Source organism: Drosophila takahashii, chromosome 2L, assembly GCF_030179915.1.
Source record: "Drosophila takahashii strain IR98-3 E-12201 chromosome 2L, DtakHiC1v2, whole genome shotgun sequence".
NCBI classification, from domain to species: Eukaryota; Metazoa; Arthropoda; class Insecta; order Diptera; family Drosophilidae; genus Drosophila; species Drosophila takahashii.
The window spans coordinates 18,629,502-18,648,733 of record NC_091678.1 but is presented as its reverse complement, the minus strand read 5'-3'; the positions used below and the strand labels follow the sequence as shown (position 1 = coordinate 18,648,733).

Genomic DNA, 19,232 nt, shown 5'->3' with positions numbered 1-19,232 from the left:
TTTGTACCTGTTTGAGTTCATAATTCTGTTTTTGTCAACTCGCCCGATTGTTTTGTCGCCAATTGTCTGCATTTCATTGACCAAAAACCGAAACGAACTTGAGAATCAGGGCAGGTAAAAAAAGGTTCTCTACGGCTTCGATTTTTTTGTTTTTAATTATTATTGCCCGACGTTTATGTACTTCTCGAGCTAAGACAAAGGGAAATCCTTTTTTAATATTGCCTAACAGGGAGAAGAATGAGTTTTTGGGCTTAGGAATGGGACAAAGACAGTGGGGAAGGGCAAATTTATGGCCAAGCCTCAGAGTTGTTGACATTTTCCTTATCTCCCTTCGTATTTTCCTTTCGCTTTTCCTTTGCCCGCAGTGTCCTCGGCTCTATCAATGAAATATTGATCGACTTGGAGGCCCGGCCTATGAAGATATCATTATGCATCTACCTCTCTCGCCGCATTGATTTATATGCAATTATACCTGGGCCGGTATCGGGGAATATTTAAATGTCGCTCTATAAAAATCTTTATCGACTCGAGGAGTTGTAAAATTTTCGATGAACTCTCCTCGCAGCCCCGACGATCCCAAGTCTCAGTTTATTAAAGGACTCCATAAATGCATTTTTTCTGGATTTTTATTAGCTCTCCCGGTTCAGGTGTCCACCCAGTGCGATGAGATTTACGATTTACGATCCTCTTCCCGAATGGCTTTGTCCCCAAATCAGCGTTTCGACTACCGATTAACTTCAACCGATTGATTGACATGTGGCCCGGCTTAATGAACAGCGATAATGTGAGTTTATAAAACATAGTTTAGGGTTGTTTTCTTCAGAAAGGATTTCTATAAATTACCTTTTTATTTGACTAGGTAACTCAATAGTATAAATAATAAATACCACAATTTGTTTCCCCAAAATAAATTCAGTTAATATAATTAAAGCGCAGATTGGCTTCCCAAGAAAAGCAGCCCAATGAATTCCTACTCCATTTAAGTATGCTCAACCCATGGATCAGCTAATCTTAACTCCAATCTCAGAAATTTAATTTCAATTTCAGAACCTGCATATACCGACAATAATTTCGTTTAAGGCCCGACCATAGAAAAAAAGACTTGGCGGAGAAATGAGTTTAGAACGAGGCTCATAAACCAAACATCAAACGTTTTCGAGGCGATTTAAATGAGTTCGCATTTTGATAGAAAATTTCTCAGCCGAATGCGATTTGAATTTTTAATTAGCCCAAGTGAAGGAGGTAAAATGAACCACAAAGGCGGCAAAAATGCTCAACATTAAAATCAAATAAAACCTGGTTCAAATTGTTAGCATTCCGAAACGGTAGCTCGATCCAAGCCATAAAACGCACCCCAAGTCAACACTCCCCCGAAATCTCCCTCTGATCACGTAGCCCCCATCTAATATCTCCCCGCATTTTGAGGCACGTCCCCAAAATGAAGTCACGCATGCGCAGAAGTTTACTAAAATGGAGATGGGCTCGTGATAAGGAAAGAGCTTCTATTCTGATCCTTAGGTTATATCCAAAGAAATACTATCCTCTATAAGCTTTTGAAACCGGAAAATCGTAAATCAATTTATTTCTATTAATAATGGCTAATACATTTGTATTACTAAGTACTTTATTTATAAATAATTATTTATAACGTTAATATCAAATTAAAATACAAATTTTTTATCAACATTTTTCTATAATATAAGATCACTCAAAACGTAAAATAAGATACTTTTATAAATTACATATTTATAGGACTTAGACTTAATCATGTTGACAACTTAACTATTAACTAAAATTATTAAAATTAATTAATCAATTAACATTATAATACTTAGACTAAACCATGGTGATACCATAATTATTTATTGAATTAATTTAATAAAATAAATCTTTCTAAATAATTTTACCAATTCAAAAATATAAAAAATATATTTTTATTAGTTCAAGCTATTTATTTCCTTTAAATATCTACTCACGACCCTTGCTCACCTCTAGACCTCAAAACTTCACATGGCCATATATAGTTGGCCGAATGTTCTGTGGAAATTTAAATTAGGGGCTGGTCTGCCATAATTTTTTATGAGCGGCAATGAGACAAGTGTGAAAAGCGCGAGCGGCCAGAACAAACGACCGGCGAATCCTTTTGCCAGGACACGCAAGCGGTAATTGAAAGGGGGAAACGGTGAGGAACGTGACCGAAGCCCAAAACAATTACTTTTAGCTCCGCGAGTGGCCAATAATTATGCCGAAGATCGGCGGACACTTGGAATGCTCATCGCATTCCATTTTCCCATTCACTTTCGGGTCGATTTACCTCCGCCTCCGGGTTTTCCTTAGCCGCTTTTCCTCGGGGACTTTGAGGCAACCGCCGGCAGGATCCTCTGAGTGCCCTGCCCCATAAATCTGCCCGGGGAAACCGATCCGAAACCGAACGGAAGTAATTCCGTTTTTTATTTTATTTTAGTTGCATTTAATTTCTGTTTTCTTTTTACTTTCGGATATTGCTGTTGTTTTCGTTGTGGATTTTAAATTAGGGCAACAAAGAGACCGCAGACCGATATTGAAATTCGGGCTAAAGATTAACGCCCCAGGGTGAATAGAAAAGAGAGAAAAAGGGTTTTAGAAATGGGGTGACAAAACCGGAGCTTACCGATTGCATTTTTGATTATTGTTTACAATGGAGGGGGGTGGCAATGAATAATTGATGGGGAGTTAAGACGTCGTAGACGGAATCAACATTTTAAGTATGTGTTTGGAACCCGGATAAGGGTTCTTCCGAGCCACCAATATATTTTTTACGGTCTAATCACCTCTTTGGTTATTTTAAATGTTAAAAACAAATTTTTAAATATTATATTTAAATGGACGTGCCAGGAATAATTATAACTGTGTGGAAATAATTAAAAATAAATGTTATTTTTTGTTTATTTCTGTCAATGTTTATTTTCTTATAAAATTAGATCGACGCAATCCATCGATAGATTTTTTGTTACAAAATCGTAATTCTAAATAAATCAAAAAGCCGAATATTGACGACTTTGGCGGTTAAAAAGCATATCAACAGATATCTTCCTCTTTCCAAGAAAAAAAAATCTGAAATTATGTCGCATTTTAAGTTAATTAAGCAATCCTATAGCTGACCTTATTGAGATTTGGCTTATAAATATAAAAAATATCCATTCCATTGTTTATGGTTATGAAGCTAATGGATTTTGAAGACTGTTTATTCATAGCTAGACAAAATCTATCCATATCTCATGCCCATCGCAAGCATTTAACGATGGCTTTGCCATCTGCATAGACATAAAAGCGCGAAACTCGTGTATAAAATGTGTCAGGAAATAAATAGTGATCTAAGTCCACTTAAACTAAATTAAAAATTAGCAAGAGCTGTTAAATAAGCCATTTAAACATTTTATTTTAAAGATAATAATATACATTTAAGTTAAATTATTTTAATGCAATTTAGAATTTTTCCAAAAACAGTGTAATTAAGTGTGATGAAGACAAAATAAAATAACCATTTATGTTATTATTTATGACAAAGGGAAAATCGTTTAATTAAGGTTATTTAAAAAAAAATTATTTTACGAACAAATATATATTCATATAGGAGAAAAATGTAGTTTGTTGTAAGAAAGGACAAAAATAATATTTTCAAAACTCAAATAACAGAATATTGACTTGATAACATGCCCATTACACGGCGAACCCCCTTTCGAAGACCTTAACATTTTCGAAATCAGCCATGTTAAGGGCGTATAAGACTTCTGAGCAGTAACAGCAGAGAGGAACATCGCTGTTAGCAGAGTCTGTGTGCGAGAGTGCGACAGAAATAGCAGGCATTTCGAAAATGAGCGCAGAGCGCGCATATGTGCGAGAGAGAGAGCGAGGGAGGGAGAGGGAGAGAGAAGGCAACCTGTAGGCAGTCGAAGAGCGAGAGGCAGCGATACGCTGTTGTTGTTTTCGTTATGATTATGAGAGTCTATCAAAAACTTGTCTGCGCTGTCGCTATCAATGTATGAGTGGGGGTGGTGGGGGGTGGTGTGTTGGTGTGAGAGCGATTGCTGTGTGTGTGTGAGGACTGCCCTGGTGTGGGTGCGAATATGATGGCAGATATGAAAAGGGCAGATCCGCTTTTTCGTTGGTCGAAGCTGCTGCAAAATGAGCGAATATGAGCGTTATGAATTATGTATTTGCCCTGTACATAAACAAACCCTCTCTCGCACACAGACTCACACTGCCGCGCTCTCCGCTGGTGTTAGTGGCTTTTTCTTACTGGTGCGCAAGGTGGCTCTCCCCTCTCCGCCCCTCTCCCACCCCTTTTCCACCTACTTTCCTCACTTTTTTCCACTTGCCGTCTTTCTTTTGCCGTCTTTTAATATGTATTATTCCCTACTCCTCCCGTTTTCTGCATTTTATTGGCGCTCTCTCTTCGGATTTCGCTCGCTCCCCAAAAATTTATGACAGCCCCTCCCCCGCCCACTTGGCGGCAGCGACGTCGACGCAGGCAGCATTATTAATGCCTCCTTTTATTTCAGCTTATTGTTGTTTTTTCCCGAGGACCTTCGTGCCCTCTCTTTCTCAGATGATTCTATCGCATTCCTGGTGGTTCCGTAATAAAGTCAATTTCTGGGTTCAAGTAGCTCCACGGGATGGAATATTCGCTCGTAAAGTTATCCTAGATCCTTAATAGTTACTTACAGTAATGTTAAATCTTCTTAATTAACTGTAATTAAGATATTCTAGTTCTAAGCTTGATACTCCAAGGAACTTAAGTTATAATACCAGTCAAATACCATCAACGAACTCAACTTTTAAAAGTCAAAAACACTAGAACAAACAATGTTAAAGGATGTAAGAGAAACGCTTAGAAGTACCTCTAGAAAAACTTTATTTTAGCTTCTATTTTTCAAACCACAAAATGTTTTTAGTTTTAAAATTACATACATTTTTTGTCCACCAACTTATCTTCATGAATGTTTTGTGACTTATTCAAAATCAATTTAGTTTCCAACAATAAAATGTTTTCTAAGCCGGCCGAATCTGTTTACAAATGATAACCATTCAATTGTTTAATTGATTTTCCTTAAACAATCGACATTCCCTAATTGAAGGTTACTCACAATCGAATCCAAAAGCCTTCACAACAATCATCCACTCAATAATAACTCATTTACCAAATGTTTCCTATTGTGCAGCTAAAAAATGGAACCAAAAAGTTGATATCGCCAGGTGTTCCAGGCAGACAAAAGAACATTTGCAATTAAAATGGGAAGTGGTACGAAAGTTTTTAATGCCCCGACTTGAAATGCTAAAAATTCCCCATCAGCAGAGAGGGAAAGAAAATAATTAAAGAAGTGGGAGTTGCCCAAAAGTCAGAAAGCCGAAAAAAGCTAAAAACATTTTGATGAATGGTTCATAATATTCATACACACACATGAGCACCCCACACACACTGGCACAAACCCCGATGAACTGACGAATAAGCGAAGTCACCCAAGTCAGAATTCCCCGATAAAAAGGGGGGTTTTTATACGAACAATAGCGAAGAACACAAAATCTTATAAACCGAAATTAAAAAAGGCAACAACAACGCTCATAACTGCGCTGTCGAGCGAGATGGCAAATGCGGGAGCGAGAGAGAGGGAATCAAAGAGAGAGAGGGCGCAACAAATGGCAGGCTCTTTGGCGCGAGAGCGAGCGAGATGGCTGGCTGCCAAGGGCCACTAGCCCAGGGGGCGGGGGTTCCCCTACCCCACTCCTATAAATTATGATAAATTATTAATCGAGAGAGCGAGCGAGACGGGGCGTGTGGGCATTACAACAACAATGGCGCAAAGGTGAGCCGCAAAAGGCGGAAGGAAGTCTCGCTGCTGCTTCTTTTCGCCTCTCCCAACCGAACAGTGGGGGAGAGAGCGAGAGAGAGCAGCTCATAATTCGCCGAACAAGTTTCATAAACGTCTCTCAGGTAAAAACGGCGACTGCGGCTGAGCATCCTCGAGGCAAAAAAAAAAGAACCGAAAAAAAAAACGGAAAACACAAGGGAGTGAGCGGGCCGGCAAGAGTAACAGTAACAGCAATTTAATAAAAATTATGATGAGAGCGAGCGAGAGGCGCATATGAAAAATAATATGAAATGCGAGCGGGAGAGCGTGCGTGCGAGTGTGTGTGTGAGTGAGTGAGCATAAGGTGGGTTGGCTGAGTGATAGTGATTGTCAGGATGTAATAACACACACACAACCGGTTCCGCACGAAGTCGGAAACGAGGAGCCGAGCAAAGCCGAGCGCCCGACGAGCTGCGGCGGCTGTTATTCGTGGCGGCTGTTATTGTTTGTGTCACTCTTGTTTGGACGCGCGTTGCTGAACGTTCGCAGCGAGCCCTCCGTTTTCTCTCAGTGCCGCAGTCGGCCCACGTTGCGTATGCGTAACGCGCACTCAGTTCAGCCTTTAGCGAGTTTTCGACTTTTCCTGCGAGCCACACACCCAAGTTTTTCCCTTAAGTGCCGCGAAAATCCCACTAACGATGACAATCAACGGGCAGCTGTAGTTTTGGCCACCAGCTAAATGCGATAAATAAATTGAATAATACGCGCAAAGGCCAGCGGTAATACGCGTTTCCCACTGCCGACGGCAAAACACAAAAGTGCTACAAGTAACTAAAACTTAGTTATTTTTTACCAAAAATACAAAACACAAAAAGCAAAACAAAACACAGTGCAATGATCAAGCAAAGTTAAGAAATATTTCCAAAAAATAAACACACTCACACAAAGTGCTAGCCAAAAGTTCTCTTGATGAAAAATCACCTGTCCAACGTTCTGTGTGCGATGCGTAGTGACTTCAAGGATAATCACCAGGAGACCATCAATAAAATGATACAATTTGGTACAGTGAAATATGGCATTGTCAAACAGCTGAAGGATCGCGCTCGCAGCGCCGACAAAGGTGAGTTCAAAACCATCCATTCAATAAGAAATAGTAAAAAAAACAGAAACTCGCTAGAAAATAAATGTTCTAAATTGTCTTTGACATAATTGAAATTTCAAACAGACACAAATTCAGATATTTCGGAGACAAGTCAAGAAGAAAATGTACAATAAACAGCGTGGCGGCTGCCTTTTATATTTTGTTATCCTATTTGTCATTTGTAAAAGTTTTCAACACAAAAAAAAATCAAAAACCACAAAATAGAAAGTATTTTCCCATCAGCGGAACATAAAACAACATTTTCCAAACGAAAACGATTTTTATGCATAACTGAACCATTTTAAATTAGTTGACAAATTTTTCATTGTTGTTTTCCCTGACCAACGCCACTTCTCGAATTTCTTTGACAACAAGTTTGGTCCCAACCGTTTTCCATTTGACTGATAAGACTTTGAAATGGAAACCAAACATTAATAATTGTGGCATCGGAGGCAAAAATCGTAGGAAGTCCATTTATGGCTTATCATGTCTTTAAAAATGGTATATTCAAATTTAGAAACTTATGGCTGCGACTGCACCAGTTTTCCCCCCGATTATATGGCGATTTATAGACATATAAACTATATTTCTTCGGTTTTGCATTTCCAGTTTTCGATTTGATTTAATTCGAACGTTAACAGCTACTATTGGCCAATCCCCCCGCGCCCCCTGGCGATCTTGTTTTTTATGATAAATCAAAAATCGATTTCGTTTTAATGGAGCAACTTAAAAACGATATGATTTAAATATGGCTTCGGCACATTTTATATAGAAGAAATAACTTTTGGGAAAGGCACAGAAATGAGTTTGTCGCGGTGTTATGTTTATTTTTTGGAGGCCTCTCGGCAGGCGTGTTTCTTTAATTGGTTTTGAAAGCTTCGATTTTCGGACATTTGCATGCCAGCGAACTTAATTATATTTTCTGAAATTTTAAGGCTGGTGAATCAAATATATTTTACGACAAAGGGAAGTGAGGCAATATTGGTTATAACATTTCCAAAAATCAAGTTACTCAAATTTCACTCTGTCTTTCAATACAAAAATATATTTTCCTTTAATTTTAAAATTTATCATCAAAATGTAGTGGATTTTTCATTGGATTTCATTTCCCAATCACAAGTGTGTGTATATATTTAAACGCACTCATACGCTTATATCCATAATTACAAATGAGTTCACATTAAATTTGAAAATTGCTGCCCATAAGCTTTAAAAAGGTGATAAACACTTTGCCTGTGTGCGTGAAGATGAGGATATTTTTTTCTCTTTATCAATTTGTTTGGCGCGGTTTTTATTTATACACCGCATATGATGGCATATAGGTATATAAGTTGTGCGTTCGCATGTGGTGTTGTTGCTGCTTCGGGCATTAATAAATGTTAACTCATTAGTGCGGGATAATAAATTAAATTAATATCGCAAAAAATGAAAATCGAAGCAGATTCGCAGTGAGTTGGCGCTTATTTCCATATGATTTATATGGACTATATACCTTAGCAGGCAATGTGGTCGGTACAAAGCCAATTCTGTGAATATGGAAATGCTCATCAATTTGTGTCGTTTTGCTTTGTAATCGAAGTCTCGCTCGCATAACTTAATGACATTAATTATTTAATTATTTTTATTTATGCGATTTTGCTTCTTTTTTTTGTTTGTTTGCTACAGAGTGTCCCTATTAAAAATGTATGCCTAAAACTTTGATGTGGAATTCAATTGCTGCGCTTCTCCATTGTGACCTATGGCAGCCAAATCCGATCAGACCGGACTTGGATATATTATTCAATTATGCCACACACTCGATTTGCCTCTGTTGTTTTTATTTTATTTTTTTTAGGTACCTATACTTCGTGTAGTTTATTCGCATTTCTTTTTTGATTTTGCATTTTCCAATTGGCTGAACATTTGTTTCACCTCAGGCCAGCGGGCTCACGGTTGGTTCGCAGCGATTTGCATATTGAATATGACGATGGAATAATTGAAAGTCAGTCCAGAACTAAAGTCGAGTCGTATGCAAAAGTCAGTGCTAGAGGAATGAACTGAAAAATGTCGAGGTAGAGGTACGATTCCAAGGGAATTTCGAGTTCAGCACACAGAAAGAAAAGTAGATTAAAAAATTATAAATTAAAAAATATTTAAATACATATATATAACATTAAAATAGCTTTTAAAAATGATACATTCGGAATTAATCAATTTAAAATAAATCTTGCTTTTATGTGAGTTAATAATAAATTTCCAAAAAAGAATGGAATCAATGGGCTCCCCATAAATTTATATCTCAATGAAAAAATAAATTTAAATGTGTGCTTTGTTAACTTATACTTTCATATTCCTAGAAATAAATGTATTGCAATTAATTTACTTTACCCGTTCTCACCAGTAAAAAATTGATTTGCTGAAAGCTGAGAGAAACCAAAGCAAAATTTATTTGCGGCGAAATTTTGTTGAAAATATTTGGACACATAAAATGCCAAAAAGTTGACATTGGCTAATGGGTTTGATGGACAGACTGGGTTAGCAATTATGAGTATTTTGGGGCGGGGTGGGGAGGTGCCAAAGAACCCGAAGAACTCTTCAATCGTTCCAACACGAGCGATTTATTCGCTTTAGTTGCGCATGAGGAGCGGGAATAATTCATTCGAATTTAGCCAACAGACGCGGCCGAATTTATGGCTTGACTTAATCCACCTTTAAACTTGCACGATTTAATTTATATAGAAGCGGTTTGTGTATTTCAACAATGGGAAATATATAATTTCGTCTCGTTTCACAATTTCATATTTATTTATCTGGCAGATACAGAATCTGAAAGCACGGGCGGAATGAACCGCGCCGATTGTCAGTAGAACAAAATACGGTTTTGGTAGACAAAAAATAAATCTTATAACGGCTCACCAGCACACACACTCGGTAGAATCGGTATATATATAGACTTAGTTAAATGTTTGGATATTTTGTTTTGGGCGCCCACGCGTCCGAGGAACTAAAATACGGCAAACTAAAAATCAAAATCCCAATCCAAATTGAAATCGAATCGGGGGCTAAGGCAATGGCCTCTCCGACGAGGGGCAATATCTCCCTGTCTTTGGGGCAACACCAACACAATAAACCAGCCGCGTTTATTGTTATTGTAAATTTAACAATTTTATTACCAACTGCAAAATGACTTAACCATGTTCGAGACAATTTTATGTTCGTCATAATTGGAAGTTGTTTTGTTTTGCATCTGTGTGTTTTTTTCACTGCCGCCGCTGCCTGAAAGGTTTATGGCAACATTATAATTAATTTCAATTAATTAAAATACACTTTACTTATCGGCAATCATAATCATAACTCCTCGGCCGAGCGGTTTCGTTTTTGAACTGCAATTGCGATTTTTTTAATTAAATCTCTCGGGCGGCGAAAAGAGATTTTTTCGATTGAATTCTGTTCCGAAAAGTAATAATACAAATAATATTAATGCGATCGATATGCAAATGGCGCTGATAGTCGCCAGGCGCTCTATCTGCATATCTTTTTGTACTTCGACGTCCATGTATCTGTATCTGAGTATCCGTATCTGTGTATCTTTTGTGGACGAAAACAGAAAACAGAAAACTCGCCCAACTCGTTTGATTTGTGCAGAAATATGTTTTATTATATATATCGAACGAGTGGGGCCCCAGTTCGTTGGCTCTGAGTTATCATAAATTATATTTTATGTGCGTGTGCGGCAAAAGTTGCTGTTGCCGGTGTTGCTGTTGCTGTTGCTGGTGGACCAATCTTTGACTTGGTTTGCTTTTTAGGCTCGGCGCGATTAATTAGTCAGAGGCAGAGTCAGAGGCACTGGACCAGGCCAAACGGCTGTCAACTGCTTTCTCCCCTTGGACAGCTCACCTGGCAACAAGTGAGCATCAGTCGGCCAGCAGCAACATCAGCAGCAACAGCAACACGAGCAGCAGCAACAATTGCAACTGCCGGCGCTCGACTTGGAGACTAATTGTGGGCAGAAAACAAAAAAACAGCTGCGGCCGAGGGAAAAGGAGAGAGAACACATGCTTCAACAAGAAATGTAATTGCATTCAGTTGGCAGCAGCAGCAACAGCAACAGCAATAGCAACAGCAGCAACATCCCCACACCCGCCAGCAACTTTAACGCATTGCAATGAACAATTGCCGGCGATTAAGTCATATGCAGAAGGGGTGGAGAGGGGGTGGCAGGGGCCAGTTAACAGGTAGTTGAGTTATCGGGAAATGGGCAGCAATCTCAACCAGCTTCTGACTATTTTGGTTTGACTTCAGCCTATGTGCTTCTTTGGTATGCAGAGAAAACGTATGAAAATCAGCTTCACATTTGCCAACTAAATGAATAAGAAATATTTGCCTTACTATTATATCTACAAATAGGTATTCCAGATTTCTTACAATTTATAAAATAATTAAATTGGCTTTTCTAGGATCATTTCTACAGTATTTTATTGATTAATGTAATATTTATGATGCAAACATATCAACTTGATATTTTATCATTTCATAAGAGTTATAAAAATACTCATTTAAAATACCAAATGTAATATTTTTTGAACAATTTTTGTAAAAAAGAAAACATAAACTCTATACATATCAAAATGAATATCTTGAGCTTGAAAAAATATCAATCTGATCTTTTGACAATTTTTTCTGTGTAAATTTATGTTTCATTAAAGAAATTCATATTAATTATCCATATTTATTTGAAAAAGTTGTTACTTGTTGGAGCCTAGAAATTAAATTTATTACTGTTGAAAAGGAAACGTAAATAATTTTAGGAATGTCGCTTGCTTTTTTTGCAGACACCGGTAGCGATCAGGAGGAGAATGGTGGCTGCTCGCCACTGACCACGGCCACCACAACGGCCAGTCCCAGCCGGAGTCCCGAGCCGGAGGAGGAGCATCCCAGCACTCCAGAGAGCCAACAGAACGACAAGAAATTCGAGGTGAAATCAGAGATTGAACCCGTGGAGGATAACAACAACCGGGTGGCGATGACCAAGCCACGCAGCTCCGAGGAGCGGGAGCCGAACGCCAGTGGCTCCATGCCCAGTTCCCCGGTGGCGGAGGCCAGTGCCGAGGAGGCGGCCACCGAGCGTCCGTCCGCCTCCGAGAAGGAGAAGGACATCGAGGTGGATGTGGAGATGGGCGACGAGAACGAGGCGCCCATCAGTGCGCTGCCCTCCACAGAGGTTTCTCTGCCCGGAGCAGCCGGTGCTCCGGTCACCCTGGAGGCCATCCAGAACATGCAGATGGCCATTGCCCAGTTTGCGGCCAAGACCATTGCAAATGGCTCCAGCGGAGCCGACAACGAGGCGGCCATGAAGCAGCTGGCCTTCCTCCAGCAGACCCTCTTCAATCTGCAGCAGCAGCAGCTCTTCCAGATCCAACTCATCCAGCAGCTGCAGTCCCAGCTGGCCCTCAACCAGGCCAGCAAGCAGGAGGAGGAGCTGGAGGAGGATCAGGATCAGCAGGATCAGGATCAGGACCAAGAGCACGAGACCGACACGTACGAGGAGGAGGAGCGCATTGCCGACATGGAGCTGCGCCAGAAGGCGGAGGCCCGCATGGCGGAGGCCAAGGCGCGTCAGCATCTGATAAATGCGGGAGTTCCTCTGAGAGAGACCTCCTCCTCCGCCTCGCCAGGCGGGGAATCCCTGAAGAGGCGAAGGGAGCAGGGAGCTGACCAGGAGTCCCAGCCAAATCGCCGGACGAGTTTGGATCACAAGAAACGCGAGGCGGAGGATGCGCTGGCCAAGCTGAAGGAAATGGAGAACACACCGCTGCCCTTTGGCTCCGATCTGGCCTCCAGCATCATCACCCACCACGACGATCTGAATCCGGAGCCCAATTCCCTGGATCTGCTGCAGAAGCGCGCCCAGGAGGTGTTGGATTCCGCCTCTCAGGGCATCCTGGCCAACAGCATGGCCGATGACTTTGCTTTTGGTGAGAAAACGGGCGAGGGAAAGGGTCGCAATGAGCCGTTCTTCAAGCACCGCTGCCGGTATTGCGGCAAGGTTTTTGGCTCCGATTCCGCCCTCCAGATCCACATTAGATCGCACACCGGGGAAAGACCCTTCAAGTGCAACGTCTGCGGCAGCCGGTTCACCACTAAGGGCAATTTGAAGGTCCACTTCCAGCGGCACGCGCAGAAGTTCCCCCACGTGCCCATGAATGCCACGCCCATTCCCGAGCACATGGACAAGTTCCATCCGCCGCTGCTCGACCAAATGTCGCCCACGGACAGCTCGCCCACCCACTCGCCGGCCCCGCCCACCGCCTCCGGCCCCGCCTCCTTTGGGCCCGCCTTTCCTGGCCTGCAGAATCTCTACCGCCCGCCCATGGAGATCCTCAAGAGTCTGGGTGGTGCTCCGCATCAGTTTTTCCCGCAGGACTTGCCCACCGATCTGAGGAAGCCCTCGCCGCAACTGGCAGAGGAGGAGGAGGGGGAGGAGGAGCAGCCGCGGCAGGTCAAGAATGAGCCTTTAGAGGAGAAGGATCAGCGGGAGGAGGAGCAGGAGAATGCCGAGTGCTCGGAGCCCGAACCGGAGCCTCTTCCCCTGGAGGTGCGCATCAAGGAGGAGCGCGTGGAGGAGGAGCAGGAGCAGGAGCAGCTGAAGGAGCAGGATCACCGAACGGAGCCACGCAGGACACCCTCACCGGAGCACCGCTCACCGCAGCACCACCATCCGCAGCATCACCACCACCGTCACAGTCACCTGGGCTACCCACCAGTGGTTCAGCCCATCCAACCGGCTGCCCTGATGCATCCGCAGCCCTCGCCGGGCTCCCAGTCGCACCTGGATCACCTGCCCACGCCGGGACAACTGCCGCCGCGAGAGGATTTCTTCGCCGACCGCTTTCCCCTCAATTTTACCACCGCCAAGACCTTGTCCCCCGAACACCACTCGCCCGTGAGATCGCCGGCGGGAGGGGCTCTCCCCCCAGGAGTGCCGCAACCACCACCGCACCACCACCCGCACCACATGGCCCGGTCACCGTTCTTCAATCCCATCAAGCACGAGATGGCCGCCCTGCTGCCGCGACCGCACAGCAACGACAACTCGTGGGAGAACTTCATCGAGGTCTCCAATACCTGCGAGACCATGAAGCTCAAGGAGCTGATGAAGAACAAGAAGATCAGCGATCCCAACCAGTGCGTCGTCTGCGATCGAGTGTTGTCCTGCAAGAGTGCCCTCCAGATGCACTATCGCACTCATACGGGAGAGAGACCCTTTAAGTGCCGGATTTGCGGCAGGGCCTTCACCACCAAGGGCAACCTAAAGACCCACATGGCGGTGCACAAGATTCGGCCGCCGATGAGGAACTTCCACCAGTGTCCCGTCTGCCACAAGAAGTACTCGAATGCCTTGGTGCTGCAGCAGCACATTCGCCTGCACACGGGTGAGCCCACGGATCTGACGCCGGAGCAGATTCAGGCGGCCGAGATCAGGGATCCGCCGCCCTCGATGATGCCGGGCCACTTTATGAATCCCTTCGCAGCGGCCGCTTTTCATTTTGGAGCGATGCCGGGAGCTCCTCCTGGTAATCCAGGTAGTCATGGCGGCCACAATGGAGCATTGGGTTCGGAGTCATCGCAGGGCGATCTGGATGACAACATGGATTGTGGCGAGGACTACGACGATGATGTTTCCTCAGAGCATCTCTCGAATAGCCATCTGGAGCAGGAGGGCGACAGACCGCGTTCAGGTGATGACTTCAAGTCCCTGCTTTTCGAGCAAAAGCTGAGGATCGATGCCACTGGTGTGGTGAACACGAATCCGGTGAGACCTCGCTCCTCCGCCTCGAGTCATGGTCATGGGTCGGTGGGTTCCCATTCGGCACCCACCTCGCCCTCAGCCCAAAAGCCCAGCTCATCGCCCGCTCGATCAGAGGCTTCCCAAGGAGCTTTGGATCTAACCCCACGAGCTGCTCCCACCTCGGGATCGAGTTCTAGATCGCCGCTGCCCAAGGAGAAGCCGCCAGTGAGTCCTACTGTCAGTTTGCCGAGAAGTCCTAGTGGTCCTAGCCACGCCTCCCTGCTCACCTCGCCCCTGCCGCCCACGGTGGGCATTGATTGCCTGCCGCCCGGATTGCAGCATCACCTGCAGCAGCAGCACCAGCATCTGATGCAACAGCAGGCGGCAGTGGCGGCGGCAGCGGCTGCCCAGCATCATCACCACCAGCAGATGGCCGCCCTGCATCAGCACCAGGAGCAACTGCGTCGCGAGGCAGCCGAGGCGCAGCAGAAGGCCGCCGCAGCAGCCGCCGCAGCAGCAGCAGCGGCAGCAGCCCAGCGTCAAACGCCGCCGCAGCCAAATCAGCGAACGGAGGGAGCTGGTCCCCCAGGACCTCCGCCAAATCCGCTGATGGGCGCCCGCCCGCCCTTCGGCATGTTCCCCAACCTGCCGCTCTTCCCGCCCGCCACCACCCAGAACATGTGCAATGCCATGAACCAGATCGCCCAGTCCGTGATGCCAGCGGCACCGTTTAACCCACTCGCGCTGAGCGGAGTGCGCGGCAGCACCACCTGCGGCATCTGCTACAAGACATTCCCCTGCCACTCGGCGCTGGAGATCCACTACAGGAGCCACACCAAGGAGCGGCCCTTCAAGTGCAACATCTGCGATCGCGGCTTCACAACCAAGGTGAGTTTAGAAGCTATATATTTACGGGGAATTTATAGGGCACTGATAAAGAAATTTAGATATTAAATTGGGAGATATAATATAATTTTTTCATTCAATTGAAAAAATCTTAAAATCAATATTAAATCAAAGTTCTATTTTTGGGGGGTTAGCAAATGAGTTTAAAGAGTATACTTACGGGGAATTTATAGGGCACTGATAAAGAAATATTAATATTAAATTGGGAGATTTAAAATAATTTTTTCATTCAATTGAAGAAATCTTAAAATCAATATTAAATCAAAATTTTATAAATGGGGGGTTAGCAAATGAGGCTTACGCTTAGAACGAAATTTATACCAGTAAACTGATGAAAAATTTCCTTTTTCCATTTTATTTTGCAGGGCAACCTGAAGCAACACATGCTAACTCATAAAATCCGCGACATGGAGCAAGAAACCTTCAGAAATCGTGCCGTAAAGTATGTAAGTCTTCCAATCCCCATCCTAACCTATCCCATCCTATCCATTACATAGTTTCTTTAAATATTTTGTATTTTTTAGTTGAGAATATTATTTTTCATTTCATTTAAATATCATCTTATCCAACCCTTATCCCATCCTATTTATACCTCAAACCACCAATTCACATTAGCTAACCAAACATTTTCCTTTTGCTCTCTCCATTTGCAGATGAGTGAGTGGAACGATGATCGCGAATAAGTAAACACTCTAAACTATCACGATTAAGATCAAGATCGCTTACACAGCGATCAAGATCACTTGGCTCCCAGAAAATGTTTGGCGATCGCAGACCAGACTCAGTCAAGATGCAATCGATTCTCGCAATGAAATGATCTCAAGATTTAGAGCGAAATGAGGGGTGAAGATCAGTCGTGTACACAAATCTTTATATTTATAAATTGTTGCCCACAAAAATATTATTTGATTGTTGTTCCAAATGAAAAGTGAAAACGAATCCCCACTGCAAACGATGATTTTGTTCCGCCGTCGAGCACTTTCATAAACAATTTTTTATGATCCGGCGCGTTAGCGGAGAATTTCGTACACCCAAACTAAGGAGGGATCATGAAACGTATCCAAAGATGCATCAAAAGCGATTTGGGTTCCAGCTGAAAAAGTCGAAAGATCTGCAGATGGAACCAAGGGCTGCTTGGTATTGAGAGACTGATAGCGTTTCATGGTCCACAGAACTAAAAACGGAATATAAATCCAAACCCGAAACCGAATCCGAGGCAGCTGAATCCGAAGACAGAGAAGGCGTAGTAAAATCAAAATTCGAATTTAAAGCAAATCTTAAGGTATATGCTAATATAAAAATAATAGGTACCTAAGCGAGACATGTGTACATACGTATATATAAATATATATATATATGATATATTATAACCAAACCCCTCACACAGACACACGCATACGCATACATGTTAATAATTTATTTGGAATGTGCAATAATATGACATGCTATAAATTTAGATGCGAACGCCGAGCGCAGGCTTTTGTTTCCTACTAATCGTAAATTAGATTTATTTTCCACTTCTTGTACATACGTCGTATATATACACACTCACTCACACACACACACACTTTATTATTATTAAAAACAAACATTTCGAAATCCAAACGCTTTGCTTTCGAGAATGGGTTAGGAATAAAAATGGAAAAAAATCGAAAAAAAATATATGAGAAATTGTGATATTAAATGTAAAAACGAAATACAAATTACGGTTGCGGCGGCCAAGGGGGAAACCCAACAGAAGCCCCTGCAAAATGCTTTCCATATCACAGATGAGAGAACCACAAAAGATATCTAACATTCATAGTTAATTTAGTCGTTAGCCGAGGGGACAATCCCCGACAATCCCACAAAAGAACACACACCTACACACTCTAATTTCACTTCTCCGGAAGGATTAACCCCTAGCGATAAGTAAGTCTATGAGCGATCGTACATGTATTGATTACCACAATTAAATTATACACGGATGCGAAAAGTATCCCTCTCTGTTCGTAAGCATTAAGCATAGTCTCATAATTTATTACGCAAGCCCAGGCAAAAAAAAAAAACAAAACTAAAAAATGCAAATAAAAGTGAATCTATTGAGAAGAACAAATAAATATATGTATTTAAGTTATGAAAAATTAATAAGCCGTCGTTGAGTTTTCTTTTGGGTATCATCTCCCCTCCGAGGTTTATCTCGATCGGGGTTCTGGGAAAAAACTAAACAAACCGAAGACGGTTTCCGAGATTTTTCTTGGCAACAGATGGGGCTGGCTGTAATAAAAATGATTAGTCAAGTTTATTATCGTCATAATCTTTTAATTTTAATTCGAAATCGAAGCGGAGTATCGACGCGGCCAGCGGAGCCTGATCTGATCCATAGCAATGAAATATTTTTATTGCCTTTTAAATTGATATTTTACCTTCAACAAATTTTTGCTGCCTGGTTTCGTCGGTTTTTTATCGCTAGCTTTTTCTTCTTTTTTCTGGCTAACTTATTTCGGTTTTTGGTCATGTTGTCTCCATTTCGATTCCACTCAACGCGGCTCGATCGCGGAGCCCGATCGCTTGGCTCTCTGGCATTTTAGTCGTTAATCAAAAAATTTCCTGTTGACATCGCTTTGTCATCTTTTTAATGACGGACACCCGCTGAGTTCTGAGTGTGTCTTCGGTTATTGTTATTGTTTGTCCGCCGGTCTGCTTGTGGCTCATTTGCTTTTTGTGCGACTCGCCGTGATGGATGTTTGAACTGGTTTCGATTTGGAAATGTCATTTACATCTTTACATTGGCCAGGTGGCCATAAAACAATGGAATGTAGATTTCAAATTCGATTAGCGAAAAAAGATCTTTGGCTGGTGCGACAGAGAGATCTTAAGGTTTTGTTAACAAATTGTCAAAATTAATATTTAAAATTTTAATTTTATACCTAATGAAAAAAGTTTTCTTAAATCAACTGACAATCTTTAAAGCTTTTCAACCGAAATTAAAATGCATACACAATGTACTAGCAGATTTGATACTATGTATTGCAAGTGGAAGATATCTTAACTCTTGAGAAAATATTTATTTAATATTTTTTTGTAGTTTATTTATAATTTCCTACAAAATCTCTACTCAATGTAAAATCATTGGGATTGGTTTTGCAACGATTCTATTCATATTTGTAGAACTTTATTAGTTTGGTGCCCACTCTGCAATAAAATTTATCCATAGGCTCAGTTTGCTTCAACAAAACGCACTCTCCAGGCAATTTCTCCACTCGGTTATTAACTGCAACATCTGCTCTACTTATCTGCCGGATACATGACAGAGTTATGCCGTCAGTGAGTAATTAACACGGTTAATATGCCAACTTGCTGATTGTCAACTGACAAGCCGTCATCGCGGGAATGAGGGAATAACTGCGGATCGGGGCTCGGGTCTGCATATCATCCCGCCCATTCCATCACTCTGTCAGAGGATATGTATATATAGTGAAGATCTGCTGTAGGCAGTCCTGTGTCTGTCAGCGGCATTTCCCGGCACCTTGAAGATGCATTATTATAAAGGCACCTCGAGAAACGTACGTACAACCCTTGCAGCCCGAGGGTTGCGGCTCGAGTTGAG

General features: G+C 42.5%; 1 protein-coding gene and 1 long non-coding RNA gene across 3 annotated transcripts in view; one reads left to right on the top strand and one right to left on the bottom strand.

Annotated features, from left to right (window-relative positions):
* Window positions 1–19,232, bottom strand: part of LOC123003241 (uncharacterized) — a 67,644-nt gene that overhangs the window by 43,366 nt on the left and 5,046 nt on the right. The window lies entirely within an intron of this gene.
* On the top strand, window positions 6,338–17,773 carry salm (spalt major). 2 transcript variants are annotated; one of them, XM_017155793.3, is made up of 4 exons: window positions 6,338–6,948; window positions 11,781–15,625; window positions 16,009–16,085; window positions 16,297–17,773. In XM_017155793.3, the coding sequence occupies exons 1-4, from the start codon at window positions 6,798–6,800 to the stop codon at window positions 16,298–16,300; spliced, it is 4,077 nt and encodes a 1,358-aa protein (XP_017011282.2). In that variant the 5' UTR covers window positions 6,338–6,797; the 3' UTR covers window positions 16,301–17,773. The 2 variants fall into 2 exon arrangements, with proteins under 2 accessions (XP_017011282.2, XP_017011281.2); XM_017155792.3 differs by having other exon boundaries at window positions 6,339–6,948; window positions 16,009–16,089.